The 24,929-nt window shown below is 46.6% G+C and overlaps 2 protein-coding genes across 2 annotated transcripts in view; one reads left to right on the forward strand and one right to left on the reverse strand.

The window, feature by feature from the left end:
• Positions 1-345: 345 nt before the first annotated feature.
• TSR2 (TSR2 ribosome maturation factor) lies at positions 346-5,459 on the forward strand. The gene is made up of 5 exons (XM_080831178.1): positions 346-456; positions 619-709; positions 3,248-3,339; positions 3,915-4,085; positions 4,317-5,459. Exons 1-5 carry the CDS (start codon positions 373-375, stop codon positions 4,449-4,451), a joined length of 573 nt encoding a protein of 190 aa, XP_080687304.1. The 5' UTR covers positions 346-372; the 3' UTR covers positions 4,452-5,459.
• FGD1 (FYVE, RhoGEF and PH domain containing 1) overlaps positions 5,329-24,929 on the reverse strand; it is a gene marked incomplete at its 5' end in the record, with an annotated part of 40,439 nt that continues 20,838 nt past the window's right edge. Inside the window, 12 exons of the mRNA XM_080831179.1 lie at positions 5,329-6,255; positions 6,801-6,944; positions 8,262-8,423; positions 8,600-8,725; positions 9,098-9,199; positions 9,683-9,713; positions 13,237-13,316; positions 13,483-13,575; positions 13,945-14,091; positions 14,229-14,287; positions 23,276-23,414; positions 23,520-23,676. Of these exons, the coding sequence (XP_080687305.1) occupies positions 5,950-6,255; positions 6,801-6,944; positions 8,262-8,423; positions 8,600-8,725; positions 9,098-9,199; positions 9,683-9,713; positions 13,237-13,316; positions 13,483-13,575; positions 13,945-14,091; positions 14,229-14,287; positions 23,276-23,414; positions 23,520-23,676 (1,546 nt within the window). The 3' untranslated portion in view covers positions 5,329-5,949. The remainder of the gene's footprint in view (positions 6,256-6,800; positions 6,945-8,261; positions 8,424-8,599; positions 8,726-9,097; positions 9,200-9,682; positions 9,714-13,236; positions 13,317-13,482; positions 13,576-13,944; positions 14,092-14,228; positions 14,288-23,275; positions 23,415-23,519; positions 23,677-24,929) is intronic.

Below are 24,929 nucleotides of genomic sequence, written 5' to 3' on the forward strand. Positions count from 1 at the left end.
GTTGTTGCTGTTGGATGCAGTGTTTTAGATGTTACAACGTTTTTTTTTTAACGCAAATTTTAAGGCTATGCTCCCTGGGGTTGATTCCTCTGCCCCAAGGCCTGGAATCTGTGTCTTTATTAAGTTCCCCACACCTTTCAAGAACCCATGGCCCCGCGCGACCTCCACTCCTGGCTTCCTTTGGTTTATTACGTAGGAGTTAACTGCGGTGATGTCATTCATTGCTCTGATAGACTTTTCTATTGCTCTAGTCTTGCTGCCAGGTCCGCGGAAAGGCACATCTGCGTTCTCAGGCTCGGCTTTCGGCTCATTTGGTCTGGGCTGTGCTGCGCAGCGATTGGGCCTCCTGGGCATCCCGTGGCCAGAGGACGGATGATGGCAGGAGCTGGGGAAGATTCGCGGGCGCTCTTCGGGGCTGGCGTCCGCGCGGCGCTGGAAGCCTGGCCGGCCTTGCAGGTGAGTAGGGCCACGGCTAGGATAAAGGTTAGTGTCTGGGGCAGAACAAGAGTTGGCTGGACAACGCGCCTGAGGCGCCACTGGGCGGCATAAGCAGCCAACCCTACACCACCTCAGGCCGGCTTCCAGGCTGACGTGGTGGGCTCTGGCCTGTGTTCGCAGATCGCTGTGGAGAATGGCTTCGGGGGCGTGCACAGCCAAGAGAAGGCCGAGTGGCTGGGGGGTGCAGTAGAGGAGTACTTCTTCCGCAATGGTGAGTGAATGTGAGGCGCTACGACCTGTCTTTGGGGGCGTGGGGAGGAGGAGGCGGGTCCTGTAGAGCGCGCACTTCCTGTTGAACAGTTGTGGGATGGTACCTAACTAAGGTCGAGGTGGAATGAATACAGGCCTTGGGAGTCAGAATCTTGAGTTCTGATGCCTTAGAGGCTGTGTCATTGACCTGCGGTATCACTCTGGACAAGTTGTTTTATCTGAGACTCCGTTTCCTAATGTCTAAAATAGGTATTAAAGTATCCACCTCAGCACTGTCCAGTAAAAATACAATGCAACTCACATCATGTCATTTAAAATTTTCTAGCAGGCGCTTCAACAAAGTAAAAAGAAGCAGATGAAATTAATGTTACTGAAGTCAGTATATCTAAAATATCTCAACAGGTAATCAGTATAAAAGATAACTCATGAGATATTTTACATCCCTTTTCAGTATCAAGTTTTCAAAATCTGGTGGGTATTTTACAATTTTAGCACCTTCTCAATTTGGCATAGCCACATTTTGAGTGCCACATTTGAGTAATGACTTTTGGTTATTTGGACAGCAAAGATCTACACCTTTGATGTGTCTTTAAGGTCATGTAAGAATAAGGGACCCTGCAGAGGGTCTTTTGCATAGTAAGATTTTTACAAAATTCTTTATTCAGGTTTTTTTCTTTTGGTTTTGTAGATGACATTAGACAGAGTTATCACGAGGAAGTTTGCCATCTAGTGATGGATCCATTTAAGTAAGTAGGCGTTTACAGTCGGGGTGATGTTCTAATAAGGATGAGCTCAGGGTGCTTGGGTAGCCTGAGACTGAGGAGGAGGCTTCCTTTGGAGATTGTTCAGGGAGGTAGTGATTGGCTTGAGTCTTAAGGGATGAAAAGGAGTTAACTAGGTGGGGGAGACAGAGCAACACACAAATAAGTTCTGTGGTATGAGAAGATTATGTGTTATATTTGGAAAGTGGCAGGGAGCTCAGTATTGGAGTAAGGGTGTGTGTGCGCTTGTGAGTGTAGGTAGGAGTGGTTGAGAATGAATCTGGGGGGTGGGGAGGCCCTGGGAAGAGGTTAAGACGTGGAAGATGTTACATGCCTTTGGTTTGTCTGTTAGGCCAGTGTTTGCCAAAATGCAGGCTATGGAATAATAGTTCTGTTAGATGTTCAGTGAAGAAAAAGCTTCTCCAGTCAAATTATGTAAGAACTTTTCTTCAGCTCCTCCTTAGGAGTCACAGTAATCATTAACATAATAAAAGCTTGGCTAACGATAAGAATCACAAAAAAGAAGCCTGTTTTCCTTTGTTTCTTGTTAGCTTTCTATGGATAGCTTTCTTTAAAAACCAGCAGGACAGCTATTCCTGAAAAGCAGGATATGAAACACTGCTGTAGGTGATGAAAATTCATGGGCCCTTTCTAAGGTGAGTAATGGGATGAGATTTGTTGACTAGAAAGTTCAGAAAATAATCGGTGTGGAGCATGGACTGGAGAGGGAAAGACTGATGAGAAGGTTATTTCCGTGTAGAAAATAATGAGGCCTGAACTAGGGCAGTGGCAATAGCAATGGATTGGGGCCTTGGAGATTGTTTGGCCGTGAAGAGGAGGGAAAAAGGAGGCAGGTTTTGGGTTTGAGTCACTGGGTGGATTAGGTGCCTTACATGGAATAGAGGAACCCTGGAGGACAAGAAGTAGGTTTGAAGTGGTAAGATGATGAGTTTGGCTTTGGATGTGGAGGGCCTGAGGCATCTGTGAAATTGGTAGAGTGGTTTGTGTTGGAGACGGCTTTGGGGGATATTAGATGAGAGTGCTAGGGAAAGTCAAGGGAGTTAACGAGCTCTCCCAGAGGGAAGGGAGAGTGAGGAGCTTTGTGGAAGACCGTCTTGAGTAATTCTCTAATTCAGAAAAAGTGGAGCAGGGGCCCAGAAGGTAACTGAAGCCTAGATGGTGGAGATTAGCCAGAATCACACAATAGGATGTTGATATCAAGGCTATGATGATTTCATCATTGGAAGTACTTAACATCCATTTTTTCTTATCTATCCCGTTCAGTGGACCCACAGTTGTGAAGGGTTTCTACATTTCAGAAACTTCAGCCCTTGAGTGATGGAAATTAACATGGATTATGGGTCTCTTCTATGCTAGGCATTATTTAGGGGACTCCTCATAATAGACCTTCAAGAAGGCCGCTGTTAGCCCCACTTTGTAGATGAGAAAACAGGCACAGAGATAAGTAACTTGTTCAAGGTCACAGAGAGGAGGCCAATTAAAATAGGTCAGATGAAAGAGGATAAGTGTGATCGGGATGCTTTGGGAATAAGAGGGATTGGTAGGATGCAGGAGATTGGAAATGAGATATTTATGTTTAGCGTTTGTTTGTTTGGTTTTTAAGAATCACATAAAAACCTGGAGTACAGAGCACTTCAATGAATAAAAGGCTCACTGTTGGGGCCTTTACCCACCAATCGGATGTGGACCCACCAAGTAGGTATTGAATAGTAGTGGGCATGAGTGATTCAGGTGGCTGGTCTTTGCTTTCCTACTAGCTGACTTGGAGCTAGATGAGGTGGAGGACTTCCTCGGGGAGCTCATGACGAACGAATTTGATACGGTTGTGGAGGATGGAAGTCTGCCCCAGGTGAGCATATTGTGGACTAACTCCCATTTCCCTGCCTGTAGTCCTTCTTCTCCCTGTCTGTTTGTTTTTAGGCCAAGACCTTGGGTCTGACCATTCTTTTCTTGAGTCCTGTGCAAGAACCTTCTGTGACTCCCTTTTGCCTAAAGAAAAAAGTCTAGTCTTCCTAGGTCTTTCCAAACTCTGCCTCTTCTCTTTAATTTCTCTCCATACAACATTCTCAATCAGATCCATTCTTCACCTCCATCCCAAAGGCAGGTCAGGCCAGGTACATTTCCACCCGTTCTGGTTAACATTTTCCCCATCAAGCCCTGCTGGGATTGCCTTCCCTTTTACCTCTTCTGTCTTTTAAACCGAGTTCTAGTGCCTTCCTTTGCTAGGAAGTGCTCCTTCCATACTTTAGGCTCTTACCTGGGTCCTTCATATATGGTTCCTTCAGTAGTGAACTCCTTGGGGAAGAAAGAGCCCCATTCTCTTCTGGAAAATTCCAAACCCCTCCCTACTCTTGCTGCAAACACATGTGGGTTGTATTGTAGGTTCTCAAAAAAATCCAAGCTAGTTGAATGTTTTCTTGGTAGGTGAGCCAGCAGCTACAGACCATGTTCTACCACTTCCAGAGGGGTGATGGGGCTGCTCTGAAGGAGTTGGCCTCTCACATTACCCAAAGAAAGTACAGGGTCAGAGCCACTGCAGTTACAACAGCCAGAGAAACGGATGAAGATGATGCGGACAGCGTGGAGGAGATGGAGGTGAAAGGGGGTGCCCCTTGGGTGGGGAGATGCAGATATCTTCAATTTTCTGGGAAATCAGCTAGTTTCATAGGGAAGTGATGGGGCGGGGGCATATATTATCCAGAGAGGGCAGGGAACTTTCCTAAGGTCACATAGCCAGTCCTGGCAAAGCTGGGAAGGGAGCCTGGGTCTCCAGTGGCCATAGCTAGGAGGTGTTGTATTTAGCTCTCTCCTGTATTTCTCTTCCAGGTCACAGCTACGAATGATGGGGCAGCTACAGATGGGGTTTGCCCCCAGCCTGAATCCTCTGGTCCAGACTCCCAGACTATTAAAGAAGAGGATATAGTGGAGGATGGCTGGACCATTGTCCGGAGAAAGAAATGAGTGGGGCTGGAAATGGTTTGGGCCCTTGCTTGCTAGTTGTTTTGAGCCTTGTCTGTAGGGGTTTTGGGGAGGGTTATGGACTCTTGGACTGGTTCCCCCATCTCCACCCTCTTCCTGTTCCCCTGTTCAGTTTCCTCCAGGGGAAGAAGAGCGCTAGGGTCCTTGCTCTCGAGGTAGTGTGACCTGGTTCACCACACTCCCTTGGGTCTTAAGTTACTGTCTGCATGATGGGCCTGATTTCACAGTACATTGCCTCTCAGGTGTGGTTAGTATGAAGAGGGAGGGTTGAGCAGGTGAGGGCGTGACTGGAGAAGCTAAACACTGGTTGACAGTGGCCAGGTGGATCTGTGAAGGGAGAGGACCAGCAGGAGAACCAGTAGCCCTGCTGGGTCAGGAATGTTGAGATGAACTTGCAAACTAGAAGCAAGATGAGTTGAAGATGTGAACGAAAATAGCTGTGGTACCTCTTCTTCTTTTTCCCCTGCCCATACACACACAAAGCAGCTCTATACCCCTGCCCAGAAATTGGAACCTCCCGGGAACACTCCCTTTCTGCAGCTTAGCCGCTAGCCCTGCGTTCCTTCAGGAAGTCTAAGACTTTGGCTAGGTGGTGAGCTTGGGGGACCTGGGATTTGTTTTCTTTCTCCTCCAGCCTCTTTCCATGTACTTATTCAAATCTAGGGATGAGGCTTAAAATCTCAGTAAATAGTACCTTATTGTTTAATCTGTGACTTGACCCGTGAAGAGCCTTAGAATCAGCCTTTTAGGAGCTGGGCTTCAGAGCTCAGTAAGGGAGCAGTTTTGGGGCCCACCCTAGCAGCCTGTTACCGTGAACAAACAGGTGGATAAAGGGAACACAGCAGCACTCTGAAAGTTTCCATAAGCCCGAAATAAACTGTATTTTTCTTTAAAAAACAAAACAAAGAGTATCCATTGTCTTCCCCCCCATTCCCCTGTCCTTCCCTGTGGCCCTGCCATGGGTCTGGACGATAAAATACTGGGTAGCCTTGGGGCTGGGTAGAAGCTATAAGCCATGGGAGAGGCAGGAGGGGTTTGGTCACCACCCCATGTAACGTGTGTAAAGACACTGGCTGGGGGGGCAGGGGTGGGCCAGGGCCATGGGGTCAGTGGCAGAGCTGGCACTTGAATCCAAATCTCCTGCCTCCAGTTTGGGGGGGAATTGGGTGGAGGCAGGATCTGTAGGATGTTGAAGGGATGGAGGACAAAACAGCCTAATTCAAGGGGGTCTAGCAACAGCTCCCACCCTTCCTGGGGACAGGGATTTAAAAAAAATTAACATCGCTGTAGGAATTTTTTTTTAAAGCCCATGTTTTGTGAAAAGATGAATTAAAAAACCCAAGACCCAGCACTGGGGATTGAAAGTGCCCATGATGGGAGTTCAAGTATTGACTGAGCTGGGAGGGAGGGGGCTGGGGCCCCCAATTGGACATGGGCAGCTAGAGTATGGGGTAGGGGGCCCCAGTTCCTCCCAAACCCTTTAGGTCTTGTCTTGGGTCTGGGGGGCTTCGGAGGGTTCAGCAATGGCTCCTGAAGCTGCCACTGGTGCCTCCTCCATCTCCCTGTCCTCAGACAGTGTGGGCCCTGGGCAGAACGTGTCCCCACGGCCTGCCCGACCGAGCACTGCCATCCATCGCCGCTGCAGCTCCTCTGTCTCAGGGCTGAAGTACCAGCTCAGGTGGCTCTGGGTGATCTTGAAGACGTGCCTTCTGTCGGGCCGCTCCCCTGCCTCAGGAGGCCCCACCTCAAAGCCAATGAGGGGCAAGCTGCGCTGGGCTTTCACATCCTAGGGAACAGGACAGAGCTGGGGTCACCTCGAGGCTAGGCTTCTCACTAGTTTTGCATCTGCTGAACCCTTCTTTTCCTTCCCCTCCTCAGGAAACTTCCATGGCTCCACTGATAGCAACTGAAAAATGTCAACTGAGGCTAGCATGCAGGCTAGTTCAAATACCCATTTCCTCCCACAACCAAAACCAGCTGGGCTATTCTCTTTAGCATATAACAAATAATATTTGCAGGCCTTTGTTTCAGCTGTTGCCTCCATTTACATGTTCTTCCCCGCTCCAAACTGGACCTAGCAGTCCCTAACCTCCACTCTGGCTTCCTCCAGGAAACTAGCTCCACTCTCTCACCCCACTTTTCCCTACACATGTTGGCCCACAGTCACTCCTTGTCTCTAGCTGGTCTTTGTCTCACAAGGGTAGGGGTTCTGATTTCCCCTTAGCCTTACCCAATCCCCCAAGGCCAAGGAGAGGTCAAAGACTGAAAGGCAAGAGGAGCAGCCTGGTTTTGCCAGGTGGCTGAAAGGCCCTGAAAGAATGGGATGCACACCTGAGGGGCTCCATAGATGTACAGCACCAAGGGTTCATTCTCAGGGACCACGAACCATGCCTTGTGCCAGCCTTTGCCACCTTTCTCCATGTAGTGTAGGAAGCTGCAGATGACGCTGTTCTCCGCAGCCACTGAGGCCTGTTTCTGTGGCCAGAGACATAGGGGACATCAGTGTTGATAGAAGGCCTGGCCTGGCTACTCTTGGCTTTGACATGCCCTCAGCATAGGGATTGATAAGGCTGAAGCTCAGATGGCGGGAAGGATTTGTCCAGTACCCCCACCCCCTGTGGGTTAGAATTGAGGCTGAAAGCCAGGCTTGTCTGCTGCACTGCAGTGGCTGCTTGCCTCCTAAGAGTTGGTGGGAGGGGTGTTTCAGCAGGGGCACCTAGATGCCAGGCAGGCATTGTTCCATCAGTTGATTTATTCCTCAAGTCACTTATGCCTTTATACCTCCCCCTGTTCGTTGTCTTTCATCATAACATCCATGCCTTGGATTTAGCAAGAGGCAACCCTAGCGTTGTGAAGAGGATTGGGTAGCTGGGTAAGGCAGTTTGGCTTAGAATCCCAGCTTGAGATGAAAATGTATTGACTTGGAAGGAGAACATACAGGTCTGTTGTAAGGATTAAATGAGTTAATGTATGCAAAATGCTCAGAAGAGTGCCTGCCACGGAGTAAGCATTCTTTTTAAAAAAAAGATTTATTTATTTATTTTTGAGAGAGAGAGAGAGAGAGAGAGAGCGAGCTCGCATGTGCACGTGAGTAGGAATTAGGGGCAGAGGGAGAGAGTAAATCCTCAAGCAAACTACCCCCTGAGTGAGGAACTCACCCCAGGGCTCCATCTCAGGACCCTGAGATCGTGACCTGAGCCGAAATAAAGAGTCAGCCGCTTAACCATCTGAGCTACCCAGGCACCCCCAGAGTAAGCATTCTTTAAATGTTAAGTGAAATAAATACCTCAGTTTGGTTAAAAACAAAACCAAAAATGTATGTTTGGCATGCTACAGCACAACTATTAATAGTGGTAATCTAGTGGGTAGAAGGAATATGGTGTTTTTATTATTTTTGTTTATATTGCCTAATTTTCCCCAGCGCACATATCCTGTTTTGTAATAAGAAAAGATAATTTGTTTATTGAAAAAACATACTAGCTCTGCCACTCACTGGTTTTATAATTTGGGCAAATAACTCCCTGAGCCTCAGTTCCCTCATTTGTAACCCAGGGATAGGAATAGCATGGATAGATTACTTACTGTGAGGATTAAATGGCTAAAGCACTTAAATAAAAATTCGTCTTTCATTCACTCTTGCATTCATTTTACTCACTCCAAGCCTGGGTCACTTGCTCAGTGGAAGCACATAGCACCCTAGCATTTCAGAGATGCCCACGCGTGTGTCAGTCGGTGGGTGGCTGGGGCCCATGTGGTCGGTGTGGGACTGTTAGTCGGGGACCTGGCTCTTACCTCCAGGATAGACCTCCGGCGCTGGGGTGTATGCTGGCTGCAGACCGGGCTGCTCCCAGGCACCCCATGCAAGGCCACGTAGCAGTCCGTGCACACACGGTTGGAGCGGTTGTTGTCATAGATGAGGCGGGCCCGGAACTCGGAGCACTTCCCACAAACCACCTGGGGTGGCAAGTGGGCAAAAACAGCCTGGTTCCTGCAGGTCTTTCCCTTCAGTGTACCAGCTCCCACAGTGGACTCATGGCCTCCCCCACTTGGAGGGTAACCCACTCAGAAGTGGGCCTTTGGGCTGCCAGCCTGTCCCCTCCCTAGCTCTGCCCCTGCCTGCCAAAACTCACATGCCCGCAGGCCTTGCAGTGGTGCCTGCGTTTGGTGATGGAATTGAAGGGCTCCTGGCAGCGCATGCACATGGTGACTTCCTTTTCTCGGATGGGAGTAGGTGCCCGCTTCCCAAGATCCACGTTCTGGAGAGAGGGCCAGGTCCCAGGTCAGAGATAGCTACTCCCCAGCCCAGTCCAGCCAGCCCCTGCCCTCGGCCCAAAGGTTTGGATCATCACTGGGAGGCAGCAGATACATTCAGGAGACCTGCCTTTGAGTCCTTGCTCTGTCCTTACCTCACTGTACTACTGACGACAAGTCATTTTTGCTTTCTGGGCCTCAGTTTCCCCCATGATTCCTCTGTGGCCATACCAAAAGAGACTGTGCTTCTGAGGTCCTGCACTCTGCCTCTCTAGTCTTCACTCTCCGGGAAGGGGCAAGGATCATTTCAAGGTAAAGTGGGGACTTGGAAGCCTGGAAGGGGTCCCAGTGCAGGGGGAGAGGGTGGGGACTCTTACTGGAGAATTAGGGGGTGTGTCTTCATCTTCCCTGTTTGTTGAGTTCAACAGTTTGAAGGTCTCCAGCGTCTGTTCGTGCTTCAGGAGGGTGGAGTTGATGGCCTATAAAGGAGGTTGTAAGAAATAAGAGGTTAGATCACCTCACAACCCACCTACTTCCACCCTCACCTCACCTTCCTATGACCTAGCCTGGAGTCGGAAAACTTGGTTTCTTGGCCAGACTCTGCCCCTTGTTAGGCGTATGATCTTGAGCAAGCCCAATTCCAAATCCAATTCTCAGATCAGTGGTTGAAAAATCACAGAAGGTCTTCCTGGCCACTGTCTGGGCTTCAGGTTTTACAGGATTTAACTCACTGGGGTTATACCCTCAGAGGAGCCAGCTTTCTAAGGGGAGAATTTGTGAGTTTCTGTTTAACCTCCGGACCTCAGTTGGCTTATCTGTAAAACGGGGATGGTAAAGTTTGTTGGAAAGCCGTGTCCAGGCCCATTCTGGTCTGATACGAGTTTAGGGGAGAGTCCACAAACCCCAAGGAGACCTGTTAATACTCCTCCAGCCCCCTACCACAAAGCCTTCTTGGATGTTACCTGGACCCAGTCTTTCTTCTCCTCCTCAGTCCTTGGGGTGCGGGGGCGGGAGGTGGAAAGAAAAATGTTGGGTTAGGCAGGCCAACCAAAAGCAACTGGAGTGGTAAACAGTATTTTGGAGTCAGACCTGGGTTTTGACCCTCTGGTCCTTAACTTATTATGTGACCTTAGGCAAGTCATGTAGCCTGTGTTTATTTATTCAGCAGTTACTAATAATTTCCAGACCCTGTGCTAGGGACTTGGGGCTTAGAGAGGGCTGGCCCTACCCTCAAGGAGCTCATGGTCCCTACCCTCAAGGAGCTCATGGTCTAGGAGGGGAGATAGGGACAATACAGGGGGATTAGCACTGTGACCCGGAGTGAAAATAGGGCGGAGAAGCCCAGAAGAAGAGACCTGCTCCAGCCTGGAATTTGGGTGGGGCTGTTAAGGAAGGTTTCTTCAAGAAGGTACTGGGCCTCAAGTAGAGGGTTATGGGTGAGGTGTGTGTAAAATTATGGAACATACAAGAAACCATAAATAGTTCCCTGTTGTTGGAATGGCAAATTTGAGAAAGGGTGGGGAGCTTGTTTTCCTTTAGTCCATTTTCTTCTCCGTTTTACATGGAGAGAATGATCTGTTTGGGTTGTTCTGAGCAGTAACAAGTGATAGGTAAAGTGCCCAGCACAATCCTTGGTCCACTAGGTGCTCAATCAGTGTGAGTTACCGCTTCCTTTTTCCTTCCTTTCCCACCTCTCCTGTCTGCCCTGGAGTCTCCAAGGCCTCTAGGCTGGGACAGCTCCATAAACTGCTTACTAGGGACAGGACTCAGTTTCTTGGCTGACTCCTACCTGGCCTCTTCTAATCCCCTTCCACATCTACACACCAGACATCCAAAGTATTTTTCTAATATGAAAATCTGACTACATCCTTAGAGCCACTTCATGAAAAATTAAGGATAGGAGTTAATATTTAGCTACAAGAATGTCCATTGCAATGCTATTTATTATGAAAAATTGGAAGCAGCCTAAGTGCCCAACAGGGGATCAGATAAAAAGAAATGATGGTATATCATTACTGTCAGACAACATAAATGGTATAGAAATCTGTTTATAATATGTTAAGTGAAATATAATATGTTAAGTGGTATAGAAAGCTCTTGATTTTAAGTAAAAACATAAAATACACATAGCATTCCATTTTTTAAAAAAAACATGTGACATGTATGTTTATATTTATCAAAACTTAGTGATGGTACACACTTAAGACCTGTGCATTTAACTGTGTGAAAATTTGGCCTCAAGAAAAGGAGAGGACATTTAACAAATATTGAACTCTAGTTAATAATATGCACACCAAAGTCTTTAAGGGATGAGGTGTAGTGATGCCTGTAACTTCGTTTTGAAATGCATGTAAAAAAACCAGATGGATTGGTGGATGGATAAAAGGATACATTGGTGATAAAGTAAATACAGGACAATGTTAGCACTTATAGAATCTGTACGGTGGGTTTACAGTTGTTCACTGTATAATTTTGTTAACTTTTCTGTATTTTGGAATATTTTCATAATAAAATATAGAAAGAAAATATATGTGTGTGTGTATGTGTGTGTGTGTATGTGTGTATACACATACACATATATATGCAACTAGAGGAAAGGAAAGGCCTGGGGTGAAGTGTCACGTCTTTACTTTAAAATGGTTCAGCCAAAGATATATATGGCAAAATGTCAATAATTGTTGATTCTTAAGTCGGTGGTTCTAAACCTTGGTGCACAGACTAAAACCAGCAAGGGAGCTTTTAAAACTCCTCATGTTCAGGCTGTGCCCTGGACAAATTCAATCAGTCTTTGAGGGTGGGTTTCAGACATCACTATTTTTATAAAGATTTTATTTTTAAGTAATCTCTACACCCAACGTGGGGCTCAAACCTCTAACCCTGAGATCAAGAGCCACATGCTCTACTGACTGAGCCAGACAGGCGCCCTTCAGACAGCAGCATTTTTTAAAAGTTCCCCAGTTGATCCCTGTGTTGCCAAGGTTGAACACTAGTTGTCTAAATGGTAGGTATATGGGTGTTTGTTGTACTTCCACTTTTCTGCATATTTGAAATTTTTCATTAAAATTTTTAAAGGGCAGTACAAACAATTGCAAAGCAAACCCTCCATGCCTTTCCTCTGCCACTAGGAGGAAACCCTACACTGCTTAGTGCTCCTCTCTGGCTCCATTGTGTTTAAGCAGCCCCCTCCTTCCCATCCTCCCAGCAGAAGACCTGTCTGAGTCATACGACTTGTCACTCAGGTTCTGCTGAGCCCCCTCCTGGATGTGCCCACGTTGGCTTTGTTCTTGCTTCCTGGCTGCAGGCCTCAGGCCTCGGGGATGCTCTCTCAGTCCCACAGAGCTTCAAAGGTAACATTCATCTCTCTTTCCGGCCTCCACACAGTCCCAGCAGTGAGGGTTCTGACTCTCATTTTTCACTTCCTTGCAGCCTGTCAGAAATAAATCATCTACCCATATGCATCCATTCCCTGGCCCTGACCCTGACCTCGGTTCCTAATCACTTGGGCCCTCAGAAGGCAATTTGAGCTCTATTTCCAGCTCTGCTTTCTAGCTATGAGATCTTGGGCAAGGTACGTAACTCTTCTGTGCCACAGTTTGCTCATCTGTGAAATGGGGTTGATGGTAACAGTAGCTACTTCAAGAGTTGTTTTAAGGATTCAACTAGTCAGGTTAAACTTAAAATGTTTCAGTTAAAATTCACTTAAAACAGTGCCTAACATAAGAGCAAGTCTTCACTAAATGTGAGCTATTATTATAATGATCCAAGTAGAGGATGGATAAGAAAGCCCCTTTGTTAAATGGCTAGACATTATTTTTAAATGTTGTTATTTTTAAAAGTTTTATTATAAAAAATTTCAAGCATACAAAAAATCAGACAGGATAGCACAAATTCACTAAATGTATGCCTACTATATAGATGCAAATTTAAAAAATATTTTGCTATATTTACTTCATATATATGTATATGTTCACATATAGTTATATATGTATGTATATGTGTATATATGTATATATGTGTGTATTTTCTGGTTAATAAGTCTTTTAAAAATAAATTGCAGGTATCATGATACTAAATCTTCAGCATGCATCACGAAAAAACAAGGCCATTCTCTTGTATAATAATTATACCATTATCACACCTGAAAAAGTTAGCAGTAATTACCCAGCAGTTATTGTTCAGTTCATACTTAGATTTTCCCTGTTGTCTTGTAAATGTATTTTAGGGTTTTATTCAAATTAGTCTCTATCATGGACCAAGCATTGCATTTGGTTGTTATTTCTCTTCAATCTCTGAATCTACAAGAAACCATATTGTTGTTATTCCTGTTGGGATTAATATCTCATTCTCCCCTCTCCCCTAACAAAACCCATCAGAAGAGCAAGCCAGCATCTTTGGGAAAAGGTGCCCATCTTTTCTGTGGAATGATCTCTTCCTTGGCGAGGTGGCCTAGAACTAGATGCCTCATATCTGAAGGGACAGGGTGGGCTGGAGGGAAGGTATAGGTAAGGTCAAGTACCTAGCCTGGAGCTCCAGGGAGCGCTGCTTTCCTGACACCAGGAAGGTCCGAGGCAGATTGAGGTTGGAGCTTTCCTTTAGCTGAATGGAGGGAGAAAAAGTCTTTGTGAGGATAACTAAGCTCCACAGAGCCCTTACCTTCTGCACACATGCACACAAAGACTTGGGGTCAAAGTCAGAACAACTTTATCCCTCCCAGAACCAAGCCCCCACTCCAGGTACCCATCTCCCACTTCCTGGTGCTCACCTCCATGCCATCTACATCAATGCGTGCCCGCACGCTAAACTTCTGGCCAAGGAGCCGCAGCCTGGGCACGCAGTAAAGGAGGCGGTCGTTGAACTAGGAAGGAAAAGTTTTGGGACGTATGTGTGGAGGACCCAGGAGAGGTGTGGCCCAGCTCCCTATCCTTACAGGACTCCTGAAGCTTTATTGCTGGGGAATCAAGGCAATAGATGGAGAAAGCACAGCGCAAGTTGGGCACAAGGGTCACAAGAAAAGAGCCTAGGCATGGGAGTCACTGCCCAGTTGGGCAACCTTGGGCAAGTCACTTCTAAGTCTTAGTTACATCCCCTCTGGAGTAGAGAAAAAATATTCCTAGCTGTAGGTAGTGAAAATACAAGGAATTAATAGAGGAAAGAATGGCTAGCAGGAGGTATAGTCTTGAGTGAGTACCAAGTCAATGTGTGCAACCCCACACCTGGCACTTACTAGTATGAGGTATCGGTCTTGAGTGGTCCCATTCTTTGCTGACAGCTTAAGGATGTGGCCTTCTTTTATGAGCTCTTTGGTGGGGCTGACAATGTCCTCCTCACCCCCTAGCAGCTCATATACCTTCAGCAACTTGTGCATTCGCTCCTGGCAGGAGACAGGAAGCAGAAGGCAGGGTTGGGGTGCTGGCCTCCCCTGACATGTCCACAAGTCACAAGTCCCCCAGGACAAAGACACCACAGGTGGGTGGCCAAGGAGGGGCAGGGGCTAGAAGGGCCACTCACCATTTTGCGGATGGCAGCGTTAGAGTGCTCCGCCGCTGTGGCTATCAGCTCCAGAGACTCTGTGGGCAGAGTGGGAGGTCAAGCGGGAGACTAGCAAAGAAGAGGGTCTTGGGGGCTTCTTTGCTCCTTGAATACCTCTTCCTGGCCTGACTACACCCTCCCCATCCTGGAAAGCACCAGCCTCAAAGATGTCCATAGCAACATCACTTAAAATCAGAAACTATCTCAATTAATCCTACAACAGCAGAATTATAGTACATAGAATAACTGGCAGTGAATAAAATGCAAGCTTAACAGGATTATTATTACCATTAAAAATAACAACAATAACAATTACATAGGTAACTGGAAAGAAACATACTCATGTTTAACAAGTTGTCTCTGAATGGTGGGACTATGGGTGCTTTTCGTCATGTCCTTTAGATTTTGCTGTATTTTCCATATTTTTGACTAAGAGCATGTATTACTTTTATAATAAAAAAGAGCCATATAAAGAAACAAAGACGGGTGCCTGGGTGGCTCAGTCAGTTAAGCGTCTGCCTTCAGCTCAGGTCATATTCCTAGGGTCCTGGGATCGAGCCCATGTCAGGCTCCTTGCTCAGTGAGGAGCCTGCTTCTCCCTCTGTCTCCCCACCCCTGCTGCTCACGCTCTCTCTCTCCCTCTCCCTCCCTCTCTCTCTCTTTCAAATAAATAAAATCTTAAAAAAAGAGATAAGCCTATTTTTTGTCTCAATAATAATGATTATAGGAATCTATACTAAGAAAATACACATTCTAATCAACAAAACCAATAACTCCCTAGCTAGACTCATTGAAAAAAGGGGGGGAACTACTCAAATAAAGTTACAAATGAGAGAGAAGAAAAAACAACCAATGCCACAGAAATACAAACAACTGTAAGAGAATATTGTGAAAAATTATATGCCTGCAAATTGGACAACCTAGAAGAAATGGATAAATTCCTAGAAACATATAGCCTACCAAAACTGAAGCAGGAAGAAATAGAGAATGTGAACAGACTGATGATCACCAAGGAAATTAAATCAGTAATCAAAAAACCCCCAATTGGGGTGCCTGGGTGGCTCAGTGGGTTAAAGCCTCTGCCTTTGGCTCAGGTCATGATCCCGGGGTCCTGGGATCGAGCCCCGCATTGGGCTCTCTGCTCAGCAGGGAGCCTGCTTCCTCCTCTCTCTCTGCCTGCCTCTCTGCCTACTTGTGATCTCCATCTGTCAAATAAATAAATAAATCTTTAAAACAAAACAAAACAAAACAAAAACTCCCAATAAACAAAAGTGTAGGACCATAGGGCTTCAAAGGCAATTTCTACCAAACATTTATTTATTTTTTTGACCTTTTTAAAAATTTTTTTATAAACATATAATGTATTTTTATCCCCAGGGGTACAGGTCTGTGAATCTCCAGGTTTACACACTTCACAGCACTCACCATAGCACATACCCTCTCCAATGTCCATAACCCCACCCCCTCTACCAAACATTTAGAGAAGAGTTAATATCTATTCTTCTCAGGATGTCTGGGTGGATCAGTCAGTTAAGCGTCTGCCTTTGGCTCGGGTCATGATCCCAGAATCCTGGGATCGAGTCCCACATTGGGCTCCTTGCTTGGGGATTCTGCTTCTCCCTCTGCCTGCTGCTCCCCTTGCCTGTGCTTGCTCTCTCTCTCTCTCTCTGACAAATAAATAAAATCTTTAAAAAGAAAAGAAAAATTGTGTTTCTAGAAAAAATATCTGTTCTTCTCAAACTATTCCAAAAAATTTGAAGAGGAAGAAAAACTTCCAAAGTCATTCTATGAGGCCAGCATTACCTTGATTCCAAAACCAGATAAAGACACCACAAGAGAAGAGAACTATAGGTCAATATACCTGGTGAACACAGATGAAAAATCCTCAACAAAATACTAGCAACCTGTATTCAAAAATAGATCAAAAGAATTATCCACCACAGTGAAGTGGGATTTATTCCTGGGATGCAAGGGTGGATCAATATTCACAAATCAATCAATGTGATACATCACATCAACAGGAGACAGGACAAAAACCATATGATCATCTCAATAGATGCAGAAAAAAACATTTGATAAAGAACAACATCCATTCTTTTTTTTGTTTTTTTTTTTTGTTTTTGTTTTTAAAGATTTTATTTATTTATTTGACAGACAGAGATCACAAGTAGGCAGAGAAGCAGGCAGAGGAGGAAGCAGGTTCCCTGCCGAGCAGAGAGCCCGATGCGGGACTCGATCCCAGAACCCTGGGATCATGACCCGAGCCGAAGGCAGAGGCCTTAACCCACCGAGCCACCCAGGCGCCCAATAACATCCATTCTTGATAAAAACCCACAACAGAGTAGGTTTGGAAGGAACACACCTCAGCATAATAAAGGCCATCTGTGAAAAACCCACAGGGAACATCATACTCAAGAGGGAAAATGGAGAAATTTCCCCCTATGATCAGGAATAAGACAAGGATGTCCACTCTCCTCACTTCCACTCAACACAGTACTGGAAGTCCTAGCCACAGCAATCAGACAATAAAAAGAAATAAAAGGCATCCAGATTGGTAAGGAAGAAATAAAATTTTCACTATTTGCAGATGACATGATACTATAGTGAGAGAAAACCCAAAAGACTCCACCAAAAAACTACTAGAACTGATCAATGAATTCAGTAAAATCACAGGATACAAAATCAATGTATAGAAATCTGTTGCATTTCTATATACTAATAATGAAGAAGCAGAAAGAGAAATTAGGAAAACAATCCCATTTAAATTGCACAGTACCTGGGAATAAACTTAACCAAAGAGGTAAAAGAACTGTACTCTGAAAACTTTAAAACACTGATGAAAGAAACTGAACATGACACAAAGAGATGGAAAGACATTCTGTGCTCATGGATTGGAAGAACAATTGTTTTTGAAGATTTTATTTATTTATTTGACAGAGAGAGACAGCAAGAAAGGGAACACAAGCAAAGGAAATGGGAGAGGGAGAAGTCGGCTTCCCACTAAGCAGGGAGTCCGATGCGGGGCTGGATCCTAGGACCTGGGATCATGACTCAAGCCAAAGGCAGACGCTTAATGATTGAGCCACCCAGGTGCCCTTGGAAGAACAAATATTGTTCAAATGTCTATACTACCCAAAGCAATCTGCATATTTAATACGATCACTATCAAAATAGCAACAGTATTTTTCACGGAGTTAGAACAAATAATCCTAAAATTTGTATGGAACCACAAAAGACCCTGAATAGCCAAAGCAATCTTGAAAAAGATAAGCAAAGCTGGAGGCATCACAATTCCAGACTAGAGGGAAGGGGGGTGGGGGAGTGTTAAGTAGGTGATGGGGATTAAGGAACACACTTGTCTTGATGAGAACTGGGTGATGTGTAAAATTGTCACTGCATTGTACACCTGAGACTAATATAATACTGTATGTTAACTATACTGGAATTAAAATAAAAACTTAGGGGCGGCTGAGTTGTTCAGTCGGTTAAGCGACTAACTCTTGATTTTGGCTCAGGTCATGATCTCAGGGTCATGAGATCAAGCCCTGTGTGTCAGGCTCCACACTGTTTGGTGCTGCTTAAGATTCTCTCTCTCCCTTTCCCCCTCCCCCCATTGCATGCTCACTGTCTTTCTCTCTCTCTCTCAAAAAAATGTCCAACTGTAAGGGTTCAGTTAAATAAATTACTGTGCATTCATAGAATAGAATGCTGAACATCCTTTACAAGTGATGCTTCTGTAGAGTTTTTCATAATTTGTGAAATGTTCAAGATATTTTAAGAAAAGGATACCAACTTGTGTACACCAAATGATCTTGATTTCGCAAATATATGTGTATTAAAAAAACTGGGAAGAAAATATGTCAGAATGTTCATCGTGCTTATTCTCTGGGGGCTTGTATCACAGCCATCTTTTTTCCCTATCTCTTTCATCTTTTCTGTAATTTCCATATCTCCTATAGTGACCAGGTATCATTGGGGGGAAAAAAATCTTGAAATAAATACCTACATATCCCCGCACACTAACGATCCTGCCTACACTTGAGGCCCTGCTACAGCTGTCCTGCATCCCAGTCTTGTCTATAGGGTGCTGAATTTTCTCAAGAGAAAATCTGCCCGTGATGGAGGAGTCCAGGTGCTTCTGAAGAGGGTCCATATGGCTGGGAAACCAAGTCTTGCTTTTCTAGGAGGCTCTGCCTCCATGACCAAGTCTTGGTACTCAAGATCTGTAGCTGCTGACCCAGCTCAGGCCTTTCAGGAGTCTCTAATCTTCAACCCTAGCTGCCATAGGGATCTTTCTCACATACAGCTTGACAGAGAGTGACAATCCTTCTGCTTAAATCTATCAATAGCTCCCCTGTATCTGTAGGGGAAAAACCCAGCCCTTTAGCCTGGCCTTGAAAGCCCTTGGAGATCTCTGCTTTCCTCTCCAACTTCCTCCATTTGTACCTCCCTAAACAGGCCCTGTCTTGTTTCATCTGGCTAAGTGCCACCCAGTCTTCTGGATTCAGCTTACCTCCCCTAGTAACCTGTCCGGAGTTCCCAGGCTGGGTCAGGACCCCATCTCGGTTCCCACAGTCCTCCGCGCTCCCTTCTGTCCCACTAGTCACACTGTATCCATCATGTATTGATAAATCTGCATCCCTCAGTAGACCAGGAACTCCCTAGGATGGGGCCAGGGTCCCCCCACCCTCTCCAGGACTCCCCATCAGATACTTTGCATAAATTAGCTCCTCTCAGTCCTCACAAGAACTCTGTAAGATAGGTGTGATTTGGGCCCTATTTGTCCAAAATGAGGAAACAGAGAGAAGAGGTGATGGCTTTAGGCTGTCTACCTGGGAAGTGGCTGAGTTGACATCAGAGCTGGACCTGCTTGGCCATCTGCCCTTTCTCCTACACATTCTATATCTCCCCCACTCCAGGGCAGGGGGCATGTTGGGTGGTAGAGGTAGGAGGTAACCAGGAAAGGGACAGAAAGAAGACTCTGGTAAGCTGTGAGATACCCACTCAGGCCAGTACAGGTCACTGAACTTAGACTAGAGGCTTTGCTCTCGGGAGTTCTGTCTGGAGATGCCTTGTATGGAGTGCAAATTGGTATTTCCAGGGGTCTGGTATGTGTAGGCTTTGTCTGGGATGTCAGTCTAGGATTTCATTTGGGGGTTTGGAATAGGGAGTATGGTTTGGGGAACTCGGTGTAGGGGCCTTGTCTGAAGCTCTGGTGGGTCTTTGGCAGCCTGGGTCTGGAGTTCAGTCTTGGGCTCAGGGTAGGCAGTTTAGGCCAGCAATTCCCCTTGGCCTATTTGAGGAGCCCAGTCTAGAGTCTGGGTTCCAGAGTTCAGTCTAGGGAATAGAAGGTGGGGGGAGTGAGTCTAAGGATTGAGAGCTATGATTCAGTGGGGCTCAGACCTTGAGGCACTTTCTGGGAGGAGGCACTTAAACTGACATCGGGAGGTCAAAATCTTGGGCTGGGTAGCTTATTGAGTATATGTTGCACTGGATCTCATTCAGAGCATCTCAGAAAACCAGACTGGGAAATTCTTTCTTGGGTGGTGGTTGGGGGGGGGCATTGTTCATTTTTGGGCTTAGCATGGGGAGCTCAGTTGGGCAAGGCCAAGCTCCGAGGTTCATTCTAGAGACTCAGATAGGGTTGATATTGGTACAAAATAGGAACCTAAGTTAGGTGAACTCAATCTAGGGGCTGATTTTATGGACATTCAGTATGGAGTACATCAGCCAGGGCATTCAAGTAACAAAAACTGTTAACATTTATTGGGGTTTTGCCATGTGCTGCTAGGTAGGCACTGTGCTGACAGCTTTACCTGGATTATCTCATCCTGAAAACAACTCTACAAGGGAGGTATCCTTTTCACTCCCCCTTCTACACACGAGAAAACTGAGACCAAGCAGCTTGCTCAGGGACACATAGTTGGTAAAACGGACTCTACCTGGTGCCCAGTTTAGGAATATTACACTGGCAACTCACTTTGGGGGTTCAGTGCAGAGAGCTCATTTGGGAAATTTCAGTTTGGAAATGTCATGCTAGAGATCCAGTGTGGAAATAATGAAAGAACTCAGTCCTAAAAGCTCACTGTGGATACATGATTCTGTAGAATCCATGGGCTTTGTGCGGAGAAACGAGCAGGAGCCTTCTTCTGGGGATCCCAGTTGGAGGGTTATAAAATGTGGAGACTCAGTGTGGTGGGGTGAGGTGTCGTTCTTGGGTCTCGATATGGAGCACAGTCTGAGACCTCATTCTGTAGGACTTAGCCCGGGAATCTCAATCTGTGAATCCAAGGCTGGGATATAGAAAGCTGGCGGGGGGGCACTATTTGTGGGGAGTCAGTCTGGAGTTAAGACTGGGAAAATCAGACTTGGAGGATCAGACTTAATTTGGGGGAAAATCTAGGGCATTAGTCCCAGGGCACAGTGAAGGGGATAGAAAACAGGGGTCTGGGGGACTGGGGTTAGGGAGAACACAATCTGGAATCTGTTTGGAGCTCAGATCAGGCAGCTTGATCTCAGATGGAGAGACTGTAGAAATCAGTCTGAGGCCTCAGTGGTCTAAGTCTGTGGCATGGATCAGTGCCTGACAAAAGAGTCTATCTTTGGGAGCTCAGGATGTCTCAATCTGAGGGACAGTAAATGGGGGATGAATCTGCGGTGCTGTTTGGCAATACCTGTTTCTAGAATGGTGGCCATGGAGACCAGACTGGGAAGATCTTTTGGGGGGATCTCCTTGTGGGGCTTTGGGCTGAGGGCTTTGACTGGGAACCCTCTCTCAGAGCTCAGGGTGGGAGGAGCATTCTGGAAGCCCAGATCTTGGTTTGGGGAAACCAGTGGTGGGGGGGGTCCTATAACTGGGACCTCATACTGGATTTAGCCTGAGGGCTCGGTTGGAGATGTCAGCCCATGGAACTATTCCTAAGGACTCAGTCTGGAAGGCTTTTTCTCAAGGTTTAGGTTATATAGTTCATCCTGGCACTTCAGTGGGGGTTCTCAGTCAGGGAGAGGACTGAGGCACTTAGTCTGCAGATGTCTGTTGAGTTCAACTGTCAAATATTTTAGGGTTCTCGCTCTTTCTAGAGGTCCAGGCTTGGTAGCAAAGTGCCCCATGTGGTAGGGTGGAGGGGACTCAATTTGGGAAGTAGACACAGCAGCAGACTACAACTGTCTGCTCCTGATTCTTGTGGCTTCCAGCACTCTTTACTTTCCTAACTTTCCTCCTACCTATAGGGCTGCTTCTTCTCAAGTCCTTTGCTGATGCCACCTCCCTCAGCTTTGTTCTTGGCCCCCATTTCTTCTCCATTTACATTCACTCTTTTGGTGATCAGGGCCAGCCTCACAGTGTTGAATACTATCTATGAGCCAGTGACACCCATATCTCTCTCCCTGGGATTCTGGACTCATCTAACTGCTTACCTGGCAGCTCACTTTGAACACGTCCAAAATCAACCTCCTGAGCTCACCTCAAGAACGATCACCACTAGGCAAAAATCTGCAAGTCATTCTTGACTCTTTCTCCCAAGCCTCACGCCCACTCCATCCTGGTTCTTTCAGTGCTGCTTCCAAATATAATATATCCTGAATCTAACCATTTCTCTCTACTTCCACTGCTACTGTCCTCGTCCAAGCCGACTTTTCTCACTTAGATTATTGCAAAGGCTTCTTACTGGTCTCTCTCTCTCTCTCTTGCTTCCCAAATAATCCTGATCAAAATCTTCCCTTGGCTACCCACTGCACTCAGAAAAGAAAAATCCATCTCCTTATCTAGGCCTTTTAAGTCTGGCTCCTCCCTCTAACCCTACTTCTACCATTCTGTCCTCACTTACCATGCTCAGGTCACACTGGCCCTCTTGATGGTCCAAAGATATGCAAGCTGCCTCCTCCTCCCCCCAGGAAGTCTGTACCTGCTGTTGCCTCTGGGGGCTATGGCCCTCTCCAGCTGGCATGTGGCTCTCTTCTTCATGTCATTCAGGTCTGACTCAAATATCTTCTATTCAGAGAGGCCACCCAACTTCAAGTAAGCCCCCCAGCCCCTGTCACATCACCTTCCTATTCTCTGAATTACATGTAGCACCCATTCAGTGTTCTCCTGTGTATTTATTACTTCTCTTTATTACCTGCTATCTTGTTCACTTCCATATCCCCTGTGCTTACAACAATGCACAGAATAAGGTGCTCAGTAAATAGCTGTTATATAAGTGAAGGAATAAATGGAAATAATACTCTGTTGGGGGGGGAAGTTGGGGAGACTCTGGGGAAGCACTCTTTGAGGTGTGACCCTGGGGGTGGGGGTGGGTCTCATACTGGAGGAATCAGAATGAAATAGTTTTCTAGTGGTTCTGTGTGTGAGGACTCAGTCTGAGGAGACAGTATCTAAGCCTAGAGATCCAAATCTTGGAGGTGGAAAATTTGGGGTCCAGTCAGGGGTGCTCAGTTCTGAAGAGCTCAGTTCTGTAGGGCTCTGATCAGACTTGGGAGGTTCTTTATGAGGTTCGTTCTAGGCAGCAGCTGGCAACACAGAGTGGAGCTCTAAATGTGGATGATGGATAATCAGGGGCCCGATGAGACAACTCTCCTTGTGTGAGGCTCAGCTGTGGAGATTCAGTAAAGAGGGCTTGGCCTGAGAGGTCAGTCTGGGCACTCTCAGTCCCTGGGGATTCTGGCTCAGTTTCATTTTGAACTTGGGATAACTTCATTTGAGGATGAATCTAGGGGTGCGCTTTGGGGTCTTGGCCTAGAAAACAGTGGCTCCCTCTAGGGGATCATTCCGGGTATACTCTTCCAACTCCTAGGGTTCCAGTTGGGAACTTCAGACTGGGGAACTCCTGAGTGCTCTCTCTGGGTATTCAGGCAGAGTCTCAACCTGGATGTTCATCCTGGGGTCTTACTCCAGAGCTTCAATGTGGGCCTTTCAGTCTGGAGATCCTATTCTGGGATCTCATTACGTTGCTGTGGAAGGCTGACCCTGTGAGTTAAGTCTGGGGTGGGTGGAAGGGGTAGGGAAGGGTCCGGAGGCATGCACTCACTTTGGGCGTCCTTGCTGTCTGGGGAGCCATGGGGCAGCTTTAACAGATAGTCCTTGAGAAGCAGCTCATAGCGGGGAATGCGCTGCACGGGTTCCAGCATGTGGTGCTGCAACGTCAGGTTGCCACAGGCTTCCTCTTTCTGTGACAGGCAGAAGCAGAGGGGCTCAGGTGTGGCCACAGACCCCTCCCTGGGTCCCTGCAGACCTCTCCTCCCCAGTCCATCCTATCCGGCTTTGCTGCTTACCTGTACCTCATGGATGATAACTTTAAACTGGGTGGAGCGCTCTGTCCAGGTGTTTACCAGCTCCACAGCCCGGTCAAAGTTCTTCACGTACTCGCCATACATCTTGAGGAAGGGTGCCAACTTCTGAAGGATGTCTCCAATGCGTGGGTAACGGTCCCTGGGGTGGAAGCAGGGGCTAGCACGGTCCTGCTGAGCCTTGTCCCCCAGAGCTCTCCCAGGCTTCTTTCTAGGCCTCTAGTCCCAGGTAAGCTAGTTTCACCGCATTCCTGGAAATCTACTTCTCAGCCAGTTCTGCTCCTCTGGAATTGCTGCTTGTGTTACAGGCCAATTAGGCCAAAAGGCTCAGCTTGACCTGAAGCCATGGCCCGGGCTGCCACCTGCCCCGACTCTGCCCCTTTCAAGCACCAGGAATTATATGTCCTGAGATACCTGCCCTCACCTCCCCGTGAGGGCCACTTTGTACACTTCTTATTGATTCTGTGCTCAGCCTTGAGCTCGGGGAATCTGAAGACACAAGTGAGTCACACTGAGCTAAGCCCCGACAGGGTCACTGTCTGATAGGGGAGACAAAGTGAACAAGTCTGCTCATACTCCTCAGGAGTCACAGTTTGCTGAGGGACACACAGGACTAGACCTGGGTCTTAGCCCTTGTTGGTCATGGTCTGCTGGGGGCACACAAGAACCAGGCCAGGCCTATCCCTCAGGGGTAATGGGTAATTGAGAAGATGTAGGAAACGGCTTCATGCCAGCCCTCCGTGGTGACAGTTTAGTGAGGGAGATGCACTTTATCCCAAGGGGGTGGGGAGCATGGAGATGATTTTAAGTAGTACATAACATGGTCTGATTGTTCAGAAAGACCATTATGGCATGGGGTGTAGACTCTAAAGGATGGACTGTAAGAGGAGAGAGCCTGGTGGCTGGGAGACTGCCTGTAAACCCTGCCCTTCTCCCTCAGGATTTGGCTCAATAATCAGCACCTCCCTGAACCCTTCTCTAACCCTAGACTAGGTTTGGTCCATTTGTCTGGATTCCTATAGCCTCTCGTTCTCAGCTCTAACATAGGTCTGATTTAAAAACAACAACAACAACAACAACAACAACAACAACAAAAAACCCCAAAATAACAGCTCACATTGAGCATTTATTATATACAGGGTACTGTTCTAAGCTCTCAACATGCCTCAACTCATTTAAATCCTTCAAATAACTCTCCAAGGTAGGCTATTATTATTATCCTCATTACGTAGGGGAGGAAACTAGCACAAAACTAGCAAACGGCAGAGCTAAAATTTGAACCCAGCCAATGTGGCTCCTAACCTCATACTCTTATGTGTATTCTGTTGTAACTTTCGGAGGTTTGGTCTGTGTTTCATATTAGAGTGGGAAGGCACAGAAGGCAGAACTTTGGTC

Source organism: Martes martes, assembly GCF_963455335.1.
Source record: "Martes martes genome assembly, chromosome: X".
In the NCBI taxonomy this organism is placed as follows: Eukaryota; Metazoa; Chordata; class Mammalia; order Carnivora; family Mustelidae; genus Martes; species Martes martes.